Genomic DNA, 24429 nt, shown 5'->3' on the forward strand with positions numbered 1-24429 from the left:
AATTCTTGGAGTATCGATTAAAAGGACTACATGATAATTTATGGTATTAACTCTTAAGCACAGGGTGGAACCCAAGTATTTTAATAACAAAACGGACATAACATAACAAAAATAATGTCTCTTTACCAAAAAAAAATTGTCGTGTGCAGCAAAAGAAGCCTGTATAGGAAGGTCACATTAAACATTGGTAGGAAACAAATGAGCACCCTGAGTTAACACTCAGACAAACCATTCATTCAACCTCAGAAGCATTGAACTATGCTCAAAAGAGCTATTCACCTAGACACGACTATGGCAAATATTAAAAACTCGTCGGAACATCCTGACATACCTACATGCCGACAAGATAATATGGGAAACCTACCAGAAAATACATGTGCGTTAGGAGGTCACATTTTGGTTGGAGTTTGACAGTTTGCAGTCTTGGAACATATACTTGTAATTGTCAACCAATGAGCACATCAGCTTAGCAATGGGTAGGCAATGACTGTCACAACTACCTAAGGCTACAATCAAATGGTGAGGGCGATATTATCCCTGTGCAGAGAACACGTGAAGAAGAGAGGGTATTTGAGCGGAGTCTTTCGAGAGAAAAAATGATGTGCCAATGGTGAGCTTGAATTAACAATGTTGTGACGGAAACAAAAATAAAGGATGTAGTGGTACCGAGTCTTACCATTTGAAACCCAACTTGAATGCTTGTAACTTTTATGTGGTCGAAGGTGCAGGCACATGTGGGAGGGTTTGAGCACACCTGCATGAAGCACGATGTAAAGCATTACCAAGCAAAATTCTCAAAGGACATAGTATCAAAACATGTAGGGTGTATAGCCTCACCTAGAGAAAATTGTATGAAACCCTGTCAACGGAGCGTTGCAGTGCTGAGAAGGGATGAATGACCAACATCTCGCCGTGGTGTGGAAAATGGGTTATCCCTTGTTGCGAGGAGGCACTTGGGTCGTCCGATCGTAACCCTAGAGGAGGAAGGGTTGGATCAAGCCCCAATTATCCCACCTGTAATAACATCCAGATTATTCGAAGGGTGAAGCCCAAGACAAATGTTGACAAAGTACTGTATAGCATTGTGATGTATCGATAACCTTGCTAGGGAATTAAATTTGATGCCAAACGTAAATTCCCAAGTCAAATTGTATCCAATCGAAGTTTTAACTCCTTAAACAAAGATTGTCATATATTTATGTGACATTAAAATTTAACAACACACACACACACACACACATATATATATAATTTCTTGTGTATCATAAATATCTAACATGGGCGAGCTTAGTAGCAGTTGTATTTTTATTTTATCTTATATGTTAGATAATTAAATTAAGTTAGGAATGAGAGGCATGTTACATAATTGTTGGATCCCTCCCATTTCTTCTTAAGTTTTTATTTTATATATATATATATATATATATATATATATAATTCTTAATATTTAATATTTATTTGTATTTTTATCTTGACTACTAATAAACGATTAATTATTTTTATTATTATTGATTTAGTTATTTAATTAATGAATTTATTATTATTATTATTTTAAAGTTTGACTATTTATTATTATTATTATTTTAATTTTTAAGTTTTTAGAATTAATTGTTTAGACTATTTAAGTTTGACGTAAATATTATTTTTATTTTAGTGTTTTGATTATTTAGATTTGACCCAAATATTTATTTAAGTTTGATCATTTTTTATTTTTATTTATTTTTAAGTTTTCATAATTAATTGTTTTGATTATTTAAGTTTGACCCAAATATTATTTTTATTTTATTATATTATTATATTGATTTTATTAATTATTTTGATTATTTAGGTTTTTTTTTTTTGTAAGCTGGGGTGGGACTCTCTGATTTACATGTCCATTATGTACCCCTCTACGGGAGAGGGATAGCCCAAGATTTGAACCCAAGACTTCCGGTTCGATGAGACTTCATTTCCACGGCCCTTGCCGCTTGAGCTACCCCATGTGGACATTTTGATTATTTAGGTTTGACCTAAATATTATTTTTATTTTTATTTTTAGATATTCATTTCATTAAAATTTTGTTTTTGACTAATTATTTTCCTTAATTCAATATTAACAATTATTTATTTATTATTATTATAATTATTATTATTTTTTTTCCTTCCTATGAAAGATTGTAATTTTCTATTATGAGTGGATAATTACATGTTGTAGATGCGTCTCGCATATGTTGTATGTGTGACTAGAGCCATCAAAATATATAAGTCTACACATGAGTACCCATTTAGGGTGTACCTTCAAAGTTCAGTAAATGTTATACAATTTTTTTACAAAATTTCAAAATTGTTTTGCTAAAAATATTATGCTAAAAGCAGTGTCAACCGTTATCAGCATGACTCAATAAAGGATAGCTTTGAAAACAAGACTCTCTCATCGCACAATTATGAGCACATTCAGAATTTTGATGATGGCACGGAAAACATTGGAAGTGAAGGCTGTAATCACATTCAGAATTTTGTTGATGATGGCACCGGAAATAATGAAAGTCAAGGCTTAGACATGAGTGTTGAGAAAGTAAAAACTGCGTCTTCAACAAGCACCTTGGAGTTAAGATCAAATAGAAAAGTGGTCAACCTTTCCTCCCATGAATTAGATCCTCTTGTTACCAATGTTCTCAGCAAAGGTATGGGGTTTGCGGTTGCTCCTAGAAACCTCCCCATCGAAAGCATGATATGTAGCATAGAAGATGGGATTAGTAACCTCCCTTTGGAAGACAAGAAGCATTGAGGCAAGAATTTTCTCTCATCATGAGAAAAGCCAATGCTCCCAAAAGCAACCTGAGTAGGGAAGAACAAAAAGCTTTCAAATCCTTGCGAAACAATGACAAGGTGGTGGTTCTTAAAGCAGATAAGGGAGGAGCAGCAGTCATCTTAGATAAAGAAGACTATGTGCGCAAAATGAATGAACACCTAAACTGTGGCAGTTATAAGAAGTTGAACAGTAATCCCATTTCCAAAATCATGAAGGATGTAAAAAAGATCATCTCAAATTCTAACCTCGATGAGAAATTAAAGAAGAAATTAACCCCATCCTGTGAAACCGTCCCTAGAATCTATGGATTACCCAAGATCCATAAGGAAGGGGTTCCCCTCAGACCGATAGTCAATACTATTGGCTCCCCTACCTATGAACTTGCTAAATATGTTGCTAAAATCCTTAAGCCCCTTGTCGGAAATACTGATTCCTTGATCAAAGACTCCCAAGACTTTGTGAATCTAATTAAAAATGAAAGGATGGAGCGTGATGACATTCTTGTTAGCTTTGACGTGGTATCCTTATTCACAAAGATTCCTCTTGATGAAGCCATTCAGGTTATAAAAGGCGTTACTGATCCTGAGACTGCAAAGATGGCTGAAATCTGCTTAAGGTCTACAGTGTTCACCTTCCAAGGAATATTTTATGAGCAGACATCAGGTGTGGCAATGGGATCACCCCTATCTCCGATCGTAGCCAACCTATACATGGAGCACTTTGAAAAGAAGGCCCTGGAATCTTATCCGTTAAAGCCGGCATGGTGGAAACGTTTTGTCGATGACACCAACATAAAATGGACGCATGGTAGAGCTGAACTTGATAAGTTTTTCATTCACTTAAATTCCATCTCCCCAGAAATAAAATTTACAATGGAACTTGAAGAAAACATGAGCATTCCATTTCTCGACATTCTAATCATCAGAAAAGAAGATGGTTCTCTAGGCCACAAGGTTTTCAGAAAGTCAACCCACACAGAAAGCTACCTCCATGCGGATTCCCACCATCACCCGGCCCAAAAGTTTGGTGTTCTAAGCACCCCTGCCATCAGGGCCCTTCGAATTTCCGACTCAGAACACCTGAATGAAGAAAAGAAACATTTGGTTTCAGCCTTTAAGAGGATAGGCTACAAAGAGCATGAGATTAAAAAAGCCTTTGAGAGAGCTGAAAGAAAGTTGTCATCCCATGAGCATAAGACGCAAGACCAACCTCAGGGTAAGATTTTTCTACCTTATATCCATGGTGTTACTGACAAGATCGCTAAAATCCTAAGAAAGAAAAACATTATCACTCATTTCTCAGCCCCCGGTACCATCAGACAAAGATTGAAGTCCGTTAAAGATGATATTGACAATCTTCAGCTTAAAGGAGTCTATAAAATAGACTGTTCTTGTGGAAAAAGCTACATAGGTGAAACTGGTCGCTCCCTCTAGACAAGGCTCAAAGAACATGGCGCTGATATCAGAAATGGAAGATCTCGTACCTCAGCATTGGCAGAACACTCTTTGAAGGCTAAACACCATATTTGCCTAGAAAGCGCATCCATTATCGCAAAAGAGGAACATTATCAAAAACGAAAGATCAGAGAAGCTCTTGAGATTATTAAGCATCCTCAGAATCTGAACAGAGACAATGGTATGGAAATCAGCGGAAGCTGGCTCCCCTTGATAAAAGAAATTGGAAGTCGCCATCCCATCCCCAGGTAATGTATCCCTCTGGTATGTTGTCCCCTCTCCTTTCCTTTTCTTATTCTATTTTTACATCATTAGACTTTAATAATAATTTAATTAATATTTTATATTAGTTAACTATAAATATTAACTATTTATAATTACTAATATAATTTAAATATATTAAATAAAAATTTATTTTATTTTATTTAATAATTATTATATTAATTAATATATTAATTATTATATTAATTAATTATTATATTATTTATTTAATTTTCATTTTATATTAAGTATTAATTAATTATTAGATAACAATTGATTAGTCTTATATTATTATTATATTAATTCTATTAGCTATTATTTTAATTAAAAATTTGAATTTTTAATTAACTATAAATATTAATTATTAATTTGTATTAATATATTAATTAATTATTATGATTAAAAATATTATTTAGTTAATTATTATTTTACTAGTCATCTATAGATACTAATCTCCTATAATTTAATTTATTTAATAATTATAATTAATACATTAATTAATATATTAATTAATTAATTAATTATTATAATATTTTTAATCATTATATAAGAATAATGAATTAATAACAATTATTATGCTAATATTATCTAATTGATTTTTGAATTATTATATTAGTTAACTATAATTATTAATTAATATTATTAATTATTAATTAATAATTATTAATTTGATTATTATATTAATTAGTTAATATGACTTAAACCTATTAATTTGTTAATTATTATATTTGTTACCTATTATCCTAGTCATTTAAATTTACTAATATCATTTGTATTATTTACTTTATATAATAATTATATTAATATATTAATTAGTATATTATTAAATAATTATTATTATACTTAATTATTCATATACAATAAAAATTAAGTATTTATTATACAATATTAATTAATTGTTTATTATATAATAATTGATTTCTATTGTTTCAGTTTCATATTAATTTTATTAATTAATATATTATTTATAAATATTATTATGTTTAATAATTAATAATTAATATGAATAACAAGAAAATATGATTATTATTAATTATTTATAACAATTAATTTATTGTAAATATTAATTATTTATAATAATTAATATGTATAACAATAAAATATATTATTAATATTAAATAAATTATTTATTTATAACAATTAATTTATTATAAAAATTAATTATTTATAATAATTAAGATGAATAAAATTAAAATAAAATATATAAAAATTAAAAATAATAAAATAAAATTAAAAATTAGAGCCGACTCTTTGTTCCTCCTTATTCTTCCTCATTAGTATTTATTAGGGTTTTTTGCTCTTCTTGCTTCATCATTCTTCTACCCTGATGATGGATCCCACTTGGGATTTGAAACGTTGGTATAAAGATGTTCAAACTGTGGATTCTCCGATCACTGATTCAAAAAAATATTATGCTATGTTATGCATCATATAATCTATGATAATTAGGGCCTATCGGCCCGCTGCTACATCCGGTCTATATATGGCTTGTGATAATATTGGTAGGCCTCTTCCTCCCTTTGTTCTTGAATCAACAATTCCCCCCTAGGTTGATGCGCTGCCTCTTTTGAAAGCTGATCCACAATTTGGTTGCACTCCTTGTAAATGTGAATACATGTAATCTGATCAAATTGTGATTTAAAAAACAACGCATCCTCCAAAATGTTCTTGAGGGAATGTACATGGCAAACAGATGTGCAATTGAACCAATTGATAACAATCTTAAAATCCTTAAAGATCTGAATGTGTCTACAGTTATGATTCAATGCAAGATATTATAGGTGACGCAACGAGATGAGCTCAGCAAAGTTGTTACTGTCAACACCCAGTGCCATACAAACTCAGAAGAAATGAGTATTAGATAGGTGAAGTAGGAAACCCCCCCACACCCCTGGTCTTGGGTAGAACCGTCAAAGTAGGCCTGTTGACCACTACATGTCAATGACCCATAGTAGTACACCCCCCTTTTTTCGCAAAAGGGATAGCACCTAATCGATGTGTCTGCGTCGTCCACCTATTATCATCAGCCTGATTGTCATGTTATAATGTAAACTCATTCTGCATGTATATGATGTAAATAATCTCAGCAGATCTATGTCATGTAATTGCCCAGGTAAACCTATTTTTCTGGTAACGATCTACATTCCGGGAGATTTTTTGTCTCATCGATCCATTCTCGGATGGTCGGCAGAGTTTTCCTTCAACCTTACCCCAAAGCGGGAATGAATTTTGTCACGAGGATCTTAGACGAGTCCTAGTGTTATAGATCGAGTATGTGTAAAAGTGATTTGGAAATAATCTTAACTATTTGGTTAGGTTATTTTATTACAATTTGCTTGATCTGCTAGATTATATTTTGGTGTCAAAGAACTGGGTAGTCTGTGAAGGTCTTTTGCAAATGGGTTTTTCCCTTTAAGATGTAAAAATTGTAAAAATCATGATGTAAAGTGTCTTGAGGGTTAGAAAAATAATTTATCTCCTCATAAGTTAATTAATTAAATTTTCTGGTCAAAATTAATTAAAATCCTAAGCCAAAAATTTAATTAATTATAGGTCCTAGGTAAATTTAAATTTTCCAAAGGAAAAATTCGTGGGTCCTTTAAAAATTAAATTTTAAGAGGTCCAAGGACTAAGGTTAATTGATTATTTTGCTACATTTTAAACCTTTGGTCCCTAGGGTTAAGTCAAAGTCAAAATTTTGAGGAAATTAATTCAAAAATTTAATTTTTGAATTAATTAAAATGCATTTAATTGAAAAATACGAAATTTCCTCAATAATTAAAATTTCAATTGATGAGATTAATTATCAACAATCGAGATTACTTTGACAAGGATCACTTGAACTAGCCATTGGAAGATTTATCTTTAAATAGGAGGTCAGTTGTCAGTTGAGATGATCTGATCTCTGGATCGTGTACTAAGCTCTCAAGCTCTCTTGTATACTTTTTTGAATTAATGCAAAAGTCTTTGGGGTTTCAACGTGCTGTAGTGTTCCTCTTCATGAATTTATGGTAACATTGTTTAATTTCTGTTTAATATTATGTGAAAACTATAAATCAATAGCTCTCTTAGAATAATCTGAATATAGGTATCTTATTCAATTTTTTGATCTAGGGTAACATTTTTAATTTTGATTGAAGTAGCAGGTATCTCTATTTCTTCAAAATTTTATTGTTATTCTATTTCTCTACTTGATTTGATGGTTGATCTGGTGTTTGCAAAATATCTCTCAGGTTCTCATTGAGCGTTTGGGGATAGTCCTCGGTTGGACAAGCCAACTCTCAACACATTTTTTCTGAAGAGCCTACTTCATATAAGCCTCAGGATTTATCTAACGATAATCCTTTTTTTTGTAGGGTGTTTTTGGGCAAGTACCTCTCTAAAATTTCAAAATCTTTTAAATATTTTGTGGAAATTTTGATAGATCTGGCTATTAAGAGCCTTAGATTATCAAATCTGGGAGCGGGATTGGACTCATACTCCTCAGATATGATAGATCTGTAAATTATTTGTATAGATTTGTAAATTATTTATATAGATCTGTTATTTACTTGTGTAGATCTAAAATTTTGTAACATAATTTTGAATTTTAACACTTGGTTTTTTTGGGTTTTCTCTATTTTTGTACATATTGGGTATTAAGTTTTTCTCTTTCCACTTGTGCAAAAATAGATCTGAGAAATCAGCTAAGAAAATCTTCAGATATGAGCTAGATCTAGACACTGGAGGGCAAGATCCGGGCTCAAAGACTGTGTGCAGGAATATATATGAGAAATCAACCAAGAAAATCTTCAAATTTGAGCTAGATCTAGACCCTGGAGGGCAAGATCTGGGCTCAAAGATTGTTTACAGGAAGAGATTTGGCAAAACGGTGACCTTGTAGTCGTTAAAGCCACAGTTCTCTACAGTGCTAGAGGCACCATGTATGTTAAAATTTCCGGAGAGATATCGTTAATCACACTTTAGTGTGCTTCTCCTTATCTTCTCTCTGCCAATTGCTACGAAATCAGGCTCAACATAAAAGGGATTGAAAGATTCACATTTAAATAGGCATTTAACTAAAATTAACCAAGATTCTTGCATCTCACATTAGGGTCTGCATTTCATATAAGACAGTCATTCATCTAAGCAACGGTTGCTAATCGATTACTTGGTCTTCATTTCCCTAGCAAGATTGTTGACTCCATAAGGCATTGGTATCAATCGTTTAAAATCTAATCAAATCCTAGGTCTTGTTAAATCTTAATCAAGTACTTGATCGCCTCGTTGTGTCTCTCGAACTGGTTGGTTCCCAACTAGTTCTTCTTCATTCCATTTTTCCATAGGGTCTACCCCCCTTAGCTTGCTGTAGGGAGATAGCTTAAACGGAAATATTGGGGATCAGGGTGACAACCCCCGATTTGAGCGTTATCGCAGTGCCTAGACATTTTGTGCGACAACAAGGCCCATGGATGATCATGGTCAATAACTTTGGGAATGATAGATCGAGCAGAGGAGAACTGTTCATCCTCGGGAATTTCATTGAAGCTGTTGCAGATCTTAGTAATAATCAACGGCCACCAGATTTGCATGTTTTTAAAAATGGTTTTGTTCCTGCTTAACCAAATATGCCAACATATGATCAATGGAAGATTGTGGATTTTCATGTTGGAGGAAGCATTCCACCAACTGTTCCATGCTTCCTTGATGTCGTTTCGCTCCCAGCGCTGTGTGATGTTCAACGAGGAAAGCACTTGCATCCAGATATAACGAGAGGTTGAGCAGGACAGGAATACATGATCATTTGATTCCTCTAGGAATACATGATCATTTGATTCCTCCTCTTGTTGGCAAATGACACACCAAGAAGGACCCAGGAAAGATCTTTTCATTGGATTAGTGTCTGTTGGAGTCTTGTTCATAATGATGTTCCACATGAAGAGTCGCGTACGAGGTGGTGCCTTAAGTTTCCAGATTGCACGCCACCAACTTTCCAAGACAGTGGGTTTATGAGCAGCGTGGATAATGGGGTATCCCTCTTTTGGTGAATATGCCTCATGTGCTGCCGAGGCCCAAATCAGATTGTCATCGTCATCCATTATTCAAACATGCCATTCAAATAATGCAATTGTATAATTCCCCCAGTCCTGTGTCCACTGATCTGGGATGCCAAGATTATCTGCAGACTTCCATGCTTGTTGGTATATGGACGAGTTCAGCTGGTCCACAATGTGTGCAATTGAGTAGATGCCCCTGCTATTAAGAAAAGAAATAAGTGCTGGAGGGAGTTGGTATAGATTGCTGCATCCAATCGATTGGTCTACCCCAATGCAAACTGCTGTACCATTATTTATGTGCCGGGTTAATCCACTCCTGATGGTGGGGAGGGTTTGTAGAACAACCTTCCAAATGATTGATATACCATGTTTGTTCCAAGTTGGTAATCAGACCCAATCCATGAGATTTTGTGGCCAAATATATTTATAAATGACCACTTTTGTCCATAAACTTTTGGTCTTTAGAAGGAGCCATCCCAATTTGGCAGCCAATGCATGTGCAAAGGTAGGGAGATCTTTGAGGCCCCATCCCCCCCATTTTTTTGGTAAAGCAATGCGGCTCCATTTTACCCAGGCAAAAGGCTTTCCTTCCTTGTGCCCCTTCCAGAGGAAATTGCAGCAAATTCTTTGTATTCTAGAGAGAATTCCTTGTGGTATCCAGGAAAGCGACATCCAGTAAACTGGAGTAGCTTCTAGAATGGATTTGATAAGCACCAGTCGCCCAGCTCTGGACAAGAATCGATGGTTCTAGTTGGTCAGCCTTTTTTCTACCTTAGACACTAGCCAGGTCCAGTCGACAATTTTGTATCCATGTGATTTAATGCGGAATCCCAACTATTTTAATCCCTCCTCCAACAAAAGGCTTTGAAAGGGAGGCTTTAGATAGGCTTGTCGAGATTCCTGTGGTGAGCATGCCAAGAAGGTAATGGTGGAGTTTGGTCTATTTATTTCCATCCTTGTTACTGTACAAAATAATTGCATTACATTAGATAGGGTATTGAAGTCATGAATGCCGCCGTCGAGAAAAATGAGCACATCATCAACGAAAAGGAGATGAGTAAGGATGCAATGATCCGTAATTTTGAGACCCTGTAATCTCCCAACTCTTTTCTCATGCGAAATTAGCCTGCTTAATCCCTCCATGACCATTAGGAAGAGTAGTGGGGAGAGTGGACAACCCTGCTTGAGACCCCTCTCGGCATGGAAGAAATTGGATGCAAATCCATTGATGAACGCTAAAAGAGACAGAAGATATACAACACATAATCCATCGGATGAAGGGGATAGGGAAGCCTAGGTGTGTTAATAACATCGTGATATAGAGCCAACTAATACGGACAATTATTTTTTTATATTAAAATATTATTTATTTAGTCAAATCTAAATGTTTTCTTTATATGAAAATATAATTTATCTATTTATTTATAATATTATTTATTTAGTAAAATCTAAAAGCTAATTTTTTTAATCTTCATCTATTTAACTTGATGCCAAGATCTTGTTTTTCATCTTGTCTTAGGATGAACCATACTAGACGTCCACAAAATTCAGATGATGTGATTTTTATCGAAAATTTTCTTACTTTTCTTAAAATAAATCACAAAAGTCTAAATTCAATTTAAAATAAATTATTATTTAATAATTTTTTTACCCCTATTTAAATAATTTATAAAATTTTACTAACTTTATTAACTTTGAGATAAATTATTATTTAATAATTTTTTTACACCATTTAAATAGTTTATAAAATTTCATCAACTTTATTGACGTTTAGCACACTTTTATCACTGTTATTATCAAGCTCTCTTCTAAAATGACGTTTCATAGAAAAAGAGATTATTATCAAATCTAAATGTTTCTTTTGAATATAACTCTATATATAATAAAAGTGACGTTTCATAATTTTTATTATTATTATCAAATCTAATGTTACTTTTAAATATTAACTTTATCCAATAATTTTAAAATACAAATATCATTTCCAAATAATAAGTTGACCAAACGTTGTGTCGGTGAAAAATAACAATAAACCTGAATTGCACAATAATGACAAGAAGTGGCACATAATTCTTTTTGGTGGAAGTATGTATTTATGAGTAATTTCCTATTATTAGCTAAATGCAACCGTTCAACAAATGGCGCTTTCCTATTAATTAGCAACACTGTTTATAATTCCGTGGCCTGCACGCATGTGACATCGTTCGGGGAAGAGAACAAAAATAAAATTCTTTTATATATATATATATAGATCGATAGTGCCATGAATCTAATTCAAAACTCTGTCGAGGTTTCGAATGTCAATATTTGTCGGCATGCAAGGGTTTGATTTGAAATAACTCAAAAAGGTAGATCACCCTTGGACTCCATCTTCGCATGCCGATTTCTCTTCCGTGTCTCCCAGTTTTATATGAGAGCACGTCCAAAACTGGTTTGCACAGTCGATCATGGGATGGGTGGGGGTGAAGTTGAGATTCGAGCACCAGACGTGGCGCAAGAAGGATTCCAAGGCATCTGCAATGGCGTCGGATGCTCTGCCTCTTCCCGTTACCTTCACGAACAAGGTATTCTTGGTGCTTTTTTTCTTCGCCTCGTATTTTCTCATACAGAAGTGGAGGGAGAAGGTTCGAATCTCGATCCCGCTCTACATGTTGAGCTTCGTGGAGATCTTGGCCCTTCTGTCCTTCCTGGCTTCTTTCAGTTACTTGCTGGGATTCTTTGGGATCGCCTTCGTACAGAACATCATTGCCAAGACTTGGGATCTTGACAACGAACGGAATGATAACAGAAAATCCTCTTCTCCTGTCTCACAACAAAGTCCTCAGCTTGAACGCCGTGACAAGGTGATTGATAGCAATAGTGACGAAGATATTGCATTGGCTGTTGTCAATGGAAGTGTGGCATCTCATTCGTTGGAGTCAAGGTTCGGGGACTGCAAGAGGGCGGCTTCTGTGAGGCGCAGGGCGGTGGAAATGATTACCGGGAATTCTTTGGAGGGGCTTCCTTTGGAGGGTTTTGATTACGAGTCCATTCTGGGGCAATGCTGCGAGTTGCCTGTGGGGTATGTGAAGGTTCCTGTGGGTGTGGTTGGGCCTCTGCTGCTCGATGGCATGGACTACATTGTCCCCATGGCCACCACAGAGGGTTGTCTCGTTGCCAGTACTAATAGAGGATGCAAGGCAATTTACCAGTCAGGTGGGGCTACTAGCATTCTTTTGAAAGATGGGATGACCAGGGCTCCAGTTGTGCGATTTAAGAGCATTAAACGGGCAGCGGAGCTTAAGTTTTATCTAGAAGATCCCAACAATTTCGATACATTGTCTATTCTCTTCAACAGGTCAGTAGTGCTCACGGGCTGCTTTTTTTTAAATCCAATCCATGTAATAAACTTTTCTGATACATTTGAGTTTTCTAGCATATTGTTTTGCATTTTTGCAAACTCATATTTTCATAACTGGGGCATCTTAGTAATGCATTTCCTTGTCTTCAATTTTGTTTCTGTTTGCATTTTCCGTTTTGATTATTGTGGTTATTACCAATGTTTTAAAATTCCGACTCCGACTCGGCCTAGGGTTGACTCCGACTCCGACTCCAACTCGGTATTGACTCGGCCGACTCGATTTCAATGATTTGGTCGTTGTAAAAAATACATTAAATATTTTTTTATTATAAAAAAATATAATTTTAAAGATTTTCATTCATGTTTCCAAAAACACAACATAAGAATATAGATAGAAGACAACATATGATCAAAGTAGGCTCATGAATATATCCATTATATCAAAATGGCACCTAGTGCATTGTCCAATACATACATGATGATGATATAGAGATCAAAATAAAAACACATAACCAAGGAGGCTAGAAATGGCCTCTACAACAACAGTAAATTGTGACCAGTACTACTTTCTACTGCTAGAGGAGCCAACATCATCTAGCTCAACCTCTTGATCAGAGTTAGAGAGCAAAGCCCATGGCACCTCCTCATCATCATCTCCAATTGCAATTGTAGAAGTGGTAGCACTAGTAGGTTGTGCAGCAGCTACAAGCTGAGATAGATGAGATATGTGCTTTTGTCGTGGCTGAGCAGAGGAAGCGCTTGCAACTGGAGGACTTAGGGCTAGCCTTGAGGCTGGTACAAGTGGATCTGCATTCAACTGAACATTATGTTGGAGTGATGCCACCGTCTGTAAATCATAATCAATATCCTCATCAGAATCAAACTCTGCATGATGACTCTCCACTACCCAATCTGATGTTGGATCAATGTCTTCCAACACAATGGGATCTGAATCAGGTCTTTTGTTCAGCAATTGGTTGCGTCTGAGCCAAAGGTTGTATTCGACATGGACTAGATCATGTCACTGTTTTTTATCCAAACGGTTTCTTTTCTTCGTGTGAATCCTCTCAAAGACAGACCAATTGCGCTCACACCCAGTAGCATTGCAAGTTTGACTCAAAATACGAATTGCAAAATTCTACAATTTAGGACAATGGCTACCAAAAGCCTCCCACCATTGTGCTGCAAAAAACATAGGAGTGTAATGAGTTAGCTCAACAAAATTACAAATTATATCCAACTTTCAAATTATAAATGATTTAACAAAATAAGTATTAAGAATTTGAAAATTTAAATTTTTGTTTACCTGGCTCATCTGCTTCCCTTGCAATCTTTGTTAGGTTCTTCCCAAAGGTATCTGTGGCTTTGCTGAAGGTTGTGACCTGTCGGTGTATCTCCAGCTGATCACATTCCAATGGATCATGCGATCAATGCAGTCAATCAATCCATCTCTAACCTCCCCCTTTAGAGCTCCTGCCGCTAGAGCTTTATAATGATACCGTGGGTTCAAAAAATACCCAGCTGCATGTATAGGGGCCCATGCTTAACCACTTTATCCTTGTATGTCCTCTTTATTTGCTCCTTTGCTTGATCCATAGCCTTATAAATGAAGCCCATAGCCAATCTTTCCCCATCCACCAACCGCGACACCTTAACCAGTGGCTCAACAACCTTCACAATCGCTGCTACCTTTCTCCAAAATATTTCTTCATTAACTTTCTTTTTCAATTCTCTGCCATCCTGTTTGTGAGACCATTGGCTTTGATTCCTCATCACTGGAAAATATCTTTTGCAAGTTTCTATGTCGTGAAAGCATAGATTGCAATGTCAAAAAATGAGTAGCAAAGTTAGTGATAACAAGCCTAATAATATCCTTGCCCCCTGTGTGTCTCCTCATAAGGCTCAAAATCCATGTATGGTTGTAGATAAATTTTGTTATGCTTTTGGCATGATCTACAATGTTTTTGACCCAATCTAATTTGCCAATACCCTCATGCATGAGGTCTATGCAATGTGCAGCACATGGGGTCCAAAAGATGGTTTTGTGTTTTTCCTCTAACAGTTTACCAGCAAGAACATAGTTAGAGGCATTATCTATGATGACTTGAACAACATTAGTCACCCCCACCTCCTCAACAACCTCATCCAATAGCTGAAACAACAATTGTCCATCTTTTACCTTATCAAATGCATCAACTGATTTTAGAAACATGGTTCCCTGTGGGCAGAAGATAAGAAAGTTTATGATGGTACGGTTCCTTTGATTAGTCCATCCATTTGACATGATGGTACATCCTGTTCTTGCCCATGAGTCCTTGAAATCTTTCAAATACTCATTAATGGAGGCAATTTCTTTCTACAAACAATACCCCCTTACCTCATGCATAGTAGGGCCTTTGAAGCCTTTTCCAACAACATGTATGGCATCAAACATAGGTTCATAATATGGTGAACGGGAAGCATTGAAGGAGATATCAACATCATACCACCATCTACATATGTAATCACAAGCAGTCTCCCTCAATTCTTAATATGGTGAACGAGAAGCATGGAAGGGGGTATCAACATCATACCACCATCTACATATGTAATCACAAGTAGTCTCCCTCAATTCTTAATATGGTGAATGGGAAGCATTGAAGGGGATATCAACATCATACCACCATCTACATATGTAATAACAAGTAGTCTCCCTCAATTTTTTCTTCCAATGGTCATCTAAAGTGGGCTGCAAAGTTCTACTAGCTTGAGGACCATGTGCATCTCATGGAGAGGAGGGTGTGACAGTGAAATAACTTTTGATATTCATATCTATTAATTTTAGGTATGTTCTATGCTTAGAGCAATTTATTTGAATTTTCACAGTTAGCTCCATATCTTTTCCAGATTAGCAATCACATTAGCATTAATGTAAACTGCAGATAGAACATAAACATAAATCGCAGAAGACAAACCAAGACAAGAGGACACAAGTTGTGGCGCTAGCCAGGGACAAACCCCAATGTGGGGAAACCCTTTATCAATTCTTCTTATATGTTCTTCAATAGTTCAACAAAGAGAGAGAGAGAGATAGTATGTTTACAACAGAAGTCAACACTTTGACGTATCTAGATAAGAGCATAGATCATCTCTAAGAAGATGATACATGAGATCAATTGAAGACATGTTGCTTCAACTAATTCTCCAAGGTGACTCCTTCAACTATCGTTATGCTGCATTTCGTCATCATGCTGCACCTCACCGCGCTGCACTATGCTGCACCTATCATCACTATGGTGCATCTCATCACGCTTCATTAATCATGACTGTACCCATCACTGTACTGCATTATGTGCCATTGCTGCACCATGTTGCCATTTTGACCTATGTGTTGGCTGCACCTTGCTTATTTGTTGCCCCTTGCTTGCTTGTTGTCCCTAGCATGCTTGTTGTCCTTAGCATGCTTGTTGTTGCATGCTAGTTGTAACATTGCATGCTTGGTGTATTTGCTGCTAAGTACCATACAACTGTCCCAATGTTAGTTTGCTGTCCCTTGCATGCTTCTCTCTTTTGGAGACAGATGCTCCCGCTGTTTCAAAAGTTCCTGGTAGTTCCGGCTGTTCTTGGCAGTTCTGACAGTTCCGGTTGTTCCAGGCAGTCCCGATAGTTCTGACAGTTTTGGCTTTTCTGACATGATCCCCAATGGACCATCTTGCAACTTGATACAAATTTCCAACCTTGAACCCATGAGAAAAAGCATCTTTGAAAATTATATTTTTTAACACGTACCTTTCCATCGATGAATGCCACCCTGAAACCTTTGACTTCCATTTTCGATATGGACACCAGGTTCTTCTTGCGATCAGGTACATAAAAGAGATTTTGTAAATGAATCGAGTTACCCTTATTCAATTGAGAGTTAAGATTCCCTACACCCTTTCCGGGATAGGTGGCATCGGCTCCAAGTATGATCCCATGATTGTTTCCATCTCTACCAAATTAGAGAGTGCACCCATCTATTCGATGAAGTGCCTTGAAGCACTACAATCTATAAGCCAGATTCCCAAAGAATCTGAAGGAGAGGGTGAATACAAGATAACACTTCTTTATCTTATCAGAAACAACTTTTGATTCTTCATACCTGGGGTTCCTTGCTTTCTATGAAGAGTCAGCCATTTCCTTGATGACTTGCATTACTTGTCATTCCTTTGATCATTGAAAATGTCACTGGAATGATTGTTATCATCATCAAGTGATGTGTCTCTACCATTCGCACACTCCTTCGCATAATGGCCAAACTAGTTATATGCCTTTCCTTCCACCCTGAGATTCGGTCTCCTAATGAAGTGATCTTTAGGTAGGCCATATTCCGTTGCGCCATTCTGATAATATTCTTTGCTTTGACTTCACCCTTGGTGAATTTGAAGACGGATGAGGAATCCACTGATCCTTTTTTTCTTTCCCAACTCTCTTCTGTGATTGCTCTTTCACTCTTGCTTGGGCATTGTCTTCACCTCAGCTCTGAAACCATGTTAATTTTAGGTATGTTCTATGCTTAGAGCAATTTATTTCAATTTTCATAGTTAGCTCCATATCTTTTCCAGATTAGCAATCACATCAATATTAATGTAAATTGCGGATAGAACATAAACATAAATCGCAGAAGACATGCCAAGACAAGAGGACACAAGATGTGGCGCTAGCCACGGACAAACCCCAATGTGGGGAAACCCTTGATCAATTCTTCTTATATGTTCTTCAATAGTTCAGCAAAGAGAGAGAGAGAGAGATAGTACGTTTACAACAGAAGTCAACACTTTGACGTATCTAGATAAGAGCATAGATCATCTCTAATAGGATGATACATGAGATCAGTTGAAAACATGCTGCTTCAACTAATTCTCCAAGGTGACTCCTTCACCTATCATTGTGCTGCATTTTGTCATCATGCTGCACCTCACCGCGCTGCACCATGTTGCACCCATCATCACTATGGTGCATCTCATCACGCTTCATTAATCATGATTGTACCCATCACTGTACTGCATTATGTGCCATTGCTGCACCATGTTGCCATCCTGACCTATGTGTTGGCTGCACCTTGCTTGCTTGTTGCCCCTAGCATGCTAGTTGTCCCTTGCATGCTAGCTGTAACATTGCATGCTTGATGTATTTGCTGTTAAGCACCATACAGTTGTCCCAATGTTAGTTCGTTGTCCCTTGCATGCTTCTCTCCTTCAGAGATAGATGCTCTGGCTGTTTCGGCAGTTCCCGATAGTTCTGGAAGTTTGGGTTGTTCCTGGCAGTTCCGACAGTTCTGGTTGTTCCAAGTAGTTCCAACAGTCCCGGCAGTTTCGGCTTTTCCGGTAGTTCTGACTTTTCTCGCAATTCCGACATTTCTGGCTTTTCTGGATTTTCTGGCTTTTCCTACAGTTCCGGCTTTTCGGCAGTTCCGGATTTTTTGGCAGTTTGAGCTTTTCCGACATTTCTGGCTTTTCCGGCAGTTTCGGCTTTTTCGGCTTTTCGGGCTTTCTGCCCTTTGGATTAGGGCAACGTTATTCCTTGGGATCTCTCCTCGTACTAAAACCCAAAGACAAGTAGAGAGAGGAAGAGATCCCAAATGTGTTGAAATGACTTGAAGGCCACCTTTATTTATACTAAAATGTTGAGCACATGTGGGGTTTATTTGGTTGCTGGCCGACCTTGACGAATTGTCTTATAACGCAAATAAATTCATAACTCCATGAATTATTATCGAAATTGGATGATCTTTAGATCAATCCTACACCTCTCGATGAGATGGATCCAAGAAAAATATCAGCTGCCATAAATAAGATGACCGACATGGAGTTTGGCCCTAGTTGCCAATTTTAACAATATCACCCTTCTTTTTCATTTTACCCTTACCCTTTTCTTGAATAGACTCCAAAGAGGGAGGAACATATCGGAACGGGTTGGATGCATCAATACAAGGGATAGAAGAAGAACCCTCAAAATCAAAATCAAAATGGGGGTTGGTAGCCATCATTTTTTGTATACTCCTCTTCATCCCAATTTCAGCCTCTAATTCTTTTTGCCTAGCCTTTTATTCTTTAAACTTCTCAAATTTGGCTAACAAATCCTTCCTAATCTCCCCAATTTCTGTTGATTCACATGTAGTAATTTGGCCTCTAATCCTTGCCAAGTGTTGTTTCAGCCTATTAATGCCCCCAGGACCTTCCTTAATTTTTTCTATGGCAAAATTTGCAATGCATTTGACTATCAACCATTTCAACATATGCCCAAGCAACATCTTTCGCTCTAGGTGCCATTTTTTCACTTGGAAATCAAAGGAAAAAAAATCTAAAAATGAAAACAAAAAAATAGCTTTGCTTCAATGTTCATTTCTTTCATAAAAAACACTCTTTTCAATTTCCAGATTTGCACAAAAAAATAAATAAGCAAAAATAGTTTTTTACAAGTGAAAAAAAATACCTCTAGGCACAAGCTGCCTCCTCAAGGTTGCTCCAACAAACCAACTCTTCAATGCTGCTCCAATGGCTACCCAAGAAGCTCCTCACTCTTGCTACAATGTTTGCCCAAGACTTCTCACTGCTGCTCCAAAAACAAACTCCACAACTCCTCACAAACTCTCACTCAAATTCTCACTCAAATGCAATGAGATGGCTGTGAGGAAATGAGAGGGGTTGGGTGGGTTTTATAGGGTTTAGGAGAGGGGAATGGACCCCAAAGAACCCAAAGGCAGATTACATTGGGCTTTGGGGTCCCCAAAAAGAAAATTTCAAAAAAAAAATTGCGTTGAAGTGACTTGACTGGCCGCTGTTACCGAGCCCACTGAGTTGGCTTGGACTCAGCCGAGCCGGTTGGGTTGTTACCGAGCCGGTCGAGTTGTTAGCCAACTCGGCCGACCGGTCCGGTTCAAAGGCCGAGTCGACCCGGTGGGGCTATGACTCGGACCAACTCGGCCGAGTTGGTTTCAAAATGGCCGTTTTTAAAAACAATGGTTATTACATGTAATATTGTTGAAGGTAGTTAAATGCATGGATGGGTACCCTTAAAAGAGTGAGATTGTAATTGCTGTAACACTCCCTCCTACCTCGTTGACTTTTCTAGGCTGATGGGAGGTATTACTTTTAACTAACCCGATCTCCATGGTCTCATTAAGAAGATTGGGTTCTAGAAATCATTCTTTTCCAAAGTTAGCAGAATTAACCTTGGAACACACCATTGCGTCCAGCTTGTCAAGAGCTTTATGATGATATAAATTTGATCTTTGATTTGATGCCAGGACAAAAAATTATGCCCATTTAAAGTTTTTTCATTTAATTCTTGCCACGTAAGCAAGACCCTCCCACGTAATGCCCACATGGTACCCATGTGGTGCCCGTGTGGCTCCATCACCTCCCTAAGCAGTGCCGCATCATCCTTCACACCAACATGGACATGGATAAGTTCACATAACCCTTGCCACATAGACATCTTGTGGACCACACTGAGTCCGACCCTTGCATGTTATTTCTTTGTTTTATGCTATATTTGGTTTATAAAGAGATCCGAATTTCCCAAGATTTCTCGCATGACAAATGATCTAGATTCCTAGACACATCTGGATCCCCACTTATTTCCATCATCCTCGATATTTGGCTTTAGCCACTCATTCGGGCCTCGTGAGATTTACCCAAATTGGGCCCCACTCCAAATGAGGCCCATTCTTCTCCAAAATTCGGATCCAAGTCTTTTGCTAGAGTGAACACATGATTCTTGGTTGAATGTCTAGATTCTTGGATTCACTTGCCAATTGAATAATCATCTGGCCTGCGTCAAGGTTTGGTCGAGTAGGACCCACCCTAGATTCAATCTAAAATCCGCCCTCAAAGTAGTTTAAGTTGGCGCAAGCATTAATTGCTTGACCGCTTGGATGCTTGTCTGTTGATTAACCACTCTATTGGTCCCCACCCCATATATGCCTCAATCCGGGTTCATCTGAAATCTGGTTCTACCACGAAATTGCACCACAACCATTCTCCTGGATGTCCAGAGTCCTAGACATGTCCAGATCACGTAAACCTGTCCAGATACTTTTGAATACAAGGAAAATTTCTACCTTATTCGAACTTGGAGAATTTTAAGGTTTTCTCAAGTGTTTCAAGGTACTAGGCAAGGTTATCCTAGGAGCTTGGCTTTGCCCAGAACATCCATATTCATTGGATTGCAACCTCATATCAAGCACATCCAATCCATGTGCTAGCCACAGACATAATAAACTCGCTGAAATATGAATATACCTGTTATTAATCATTACAACAAGCCAATCCATGATTAACAACACTCTACAACAACACCAAATCCTTCTACAGAATGGATATGAACCATCACTATCATATTTTAGCACTTTAACAACATAACTTCATTAATTCATAGGCAACATAGACTCCTTGTCAGCCATAACACCCAACCATGGACTTTCATCCACCATTGTAGCTTCACTGGGGTCATTAGATAACCATACCTAATCATGTAGTAGCTTTGCAAATTAGGAGTCATATAAACAACTATAGGGATCTGCAAGTCCCCCACATCATGAGAGTATTTACACAAACCATCTCATTGCAAATACACAAGAATACATATTTGTTCATTAATAATGCATAACAAGCTAAATGAAGCATATTGAACAACTATGCGTAATCATGTAAATAACTTTGTATCTCATGCAACTAACAACAAACATAGAGGTCCATGAACCCCCAATAACCATGATAACATAGCAACGAACATTCATCATGGATGTACAAAGATATCAACAGTACTTTTAGAGTTGGAGCAAGTCCACCCACACAACATATGAACTAAACTAACCTAAGGGACCAATGTTTTAAAACTCTGACTCGGGTTCAGAGCCTAGCAAGGGTTGATTCTGACTTTGACTTCGACTCGGTCTAGTTGATTTCAATGACTTGGTCGTTGTAAAAAATACATAAAATATTTTTTTAATATGAAAAAACATAAGTTTAAAGATTTTCATTCATGTTTCCAAACACAAAGCATTAAAATATATAGAGAAGACAACATATGATCAAAGTAGGCTCATGAATATATCCATTATATCAAAATGGCACCCAGTGCACTGTCCAATACATACATGGCGTAGAGATCAGAATAAAAAAAACATAACCAAGGAGGCTCTAAATGGCCTCTACAACAAAAGTAAAACATCACTAGTCATTACTGGCTACTGCTAGAGAACCCAACATCATTTGGCTCAGACTCTGAATCAGAGTCGGACAGGGAAACCTATGGCTCTTCCTCCTCACCACGATCTCCAACTGCAACTGTAGAAGTAGTAGCACTAGTAGGCGCAACAATTGCACGTTGAGATAGACGAGCTACGTGCTTGCGTCGTGGCTGAGTAGAGGAAGTGCCTGCAACTAGAGGACTTGGGGCTGGGCCTGGTACTAGTGGATCTGCATTTAACTGACATGATGTTCAACTATTGCCTCCAAAATCAATAGCAATATCCTCATCAGAATCAAACTTTGCTGGATGACTCTCCACTACCCAATCTAATGTTGGCTCAATATCTTCCAACACAATGGGATTTGTATTAGGTCTTTTGTTCAATAATTGGTTGCATCTTAGCTGGAGGTTGTATTGGACATAAACTAGATTATTTAACTGTTTTTGTTCCAAATGATTTCTCTTATTCCTGTGAATCCTCTCAAAGACAAACCAATTGTGTTCACACCTAGTAACACTGCAAGTTTGACTCAGAATACAGGTTCCAAACTTCTGCAATCGAGGACAATGGCTACCAAATGCCTCCCACCATTGTGCTGTAAAAAACATAGTTGTGTAATGAGTTAGCTCGACAAATTATATCCAACTTTCAAATTATAAACTATTTAACAAAATAAGAATTTGAAAATTGAAATTGTTTGTTTACATGGCTCATCTGCTTCCCTTGCAATTCTTGCTAGGTTCTTACCAAAGGTACCTGTGGTTCTGCTGAAACAATTGATTTGTCAGTGTATCTCCAGTTGGTCACTCTCCTTAGGGACCATGCGGTCAATGCAGTAAATCAATCCATCTCTAACCTCCCCACTCAAAGCTTCTGTCTCCAGAGCTTTATAATGATACGTTGGGTTCAAAAAATACCCAGTTGCATTTATAGGGTGATGGAGTTGATTGTTCCATCTTTGATCAATGATTTCTCAAATGGGCCCATACCTAAGTCACGGATTCGTCCTAAACCCCCTACGAATCCCAAATCCAGCGAATCCGACACGATTCGGTCTGGATTCGTGTCCAAATCATATGACACGTCGTGTCCGTTTCCGACACGTCGTGTCCGAGGTCGTGTCACGATTTTCAAAAGCGTGTCGCGATTTTGGGACATGTGTCCTGTTTCCAGAACTCGCTAAGTTCAATGCGGGAAAGAAAAGGGCGTGTTTGCTCATTAATATTTTCATTTGGCAAGTGATTTGTGCTGTTGGCAAGTGATTTGTGCTGTTGCAGCAAGGCGTAGAGCATTTTGGTAGCTTCATGATCAAGTCTAGGCCCTAGTATTGATATGCTATTCATGGTAATGTTAAATTCTTAAAGTAAAAGTGACATTCTCCTTAATCTTCATTTTCATCCTTTTACTTAAATTTTTAACATTACCATGAAATGACTCAGGATGTTTGAGAGTGGTTCCAGCCTCAGCGGATTTCATATGGAGAAAGTAGAATTTTAGATTTCATTCAAAATCCAGCAGACTTATCAGTTTTTCACAGTGTTCCACCAAGGTTCTGGGACGAGGGGGCGAGGGAGCGAGGGGGCGCGGGAGCGGCCTATGCAAAAGCTCCCTACCATTTTTTAGGAAACGTGGGGGAGCGTTAGGGTCTTAAAAATTTATAAATATAAAATATAATTTATTAATTGAGTCCACTAGGACAATTTGCCAATTTGGTTTGAATTGAAAAGATGCAAAGCATAGCGTAGGCCTGTTCATGGTGAGATATGTATTGGACGTTGTTCATATATCAAACGCTGTTCATATATTAAACGATGTTCATGGCGCTGCTCATGGTGTGATATGTATACAAACGATGTTCATATATTAGACGCTATTCACATGTCAAATGCTGTTCATGTCATATGAATATGGAACCACGTTAATGCAATATGGAGTCCATACATGGCATATACGTTGAAAATATATACATTGAATATATATGCTGGGCATTCATATAATACACCACGCAGTCATACACAGTCATGAGGATATCCACGTTGCTGATGAGGATGAGCCACGCAATAGATCCATTGACATGATACAGCCGCAGGCATAGATGGCAGCCACGCAGATCCGTTGTCATATAGCCGCAGTAAGGAAAGAAATTTAAAACACAGTCACGAAGGGAAATTACACGCAGATCAGGGAAACTTCTACGCAGTCTAAGAGACATGTAACTTACAGCCAAAAGAAGAACTGTTCACGCTGAAAAATGACAGGTGTGGCAGCCGCAATCAAAGTTATAAACTCATGTACAAGGTCCCACATTAATGGCACGTAGCTGTAGATTACAA

General features: G+C 37.2%; 1 protein-coding gene across 1 annotated transcript in view; it reads left to right on the forward strand.

The window, feature by feature from the left end:
* Positions 1–11801: 11801 nt before the first annotated feature.
* Positions 11802–24429, forward strand: part of LOC149222224 (3-hydroxy-3-methylglutaryl-coenzyme A reductase 1-like) — an 87218-nt gene continuing 74590 nt past the window's right edge. Inside the window, exon 1 of the mRNA XM_089385313.1 lies at positions 11802–12876. Within this exon, the coding sequence (XP_089241439.1) occupies positions 11987–12876 (890 nt within the window). The 5' untranslated portion in view covers positions 11802–11986. The remainder of the gene's footprint in view (positions 12877–24429) is intronic.

This window comes from Pinus tabuliformis, chromosome Q, assembly GCF_031772625.1.
Source record: "Pinus tabuliformis cultivar Carrire ecotype Pingquan chromosome Q, CPIR1, whole genome shotgun sequence".
Lineage (NCBI taxonomy): Eukaryota > Viridiplantae > Streptophyta > Pinopsida > Pinales > Pinaceae > Pinus > Pinus tabuliformis.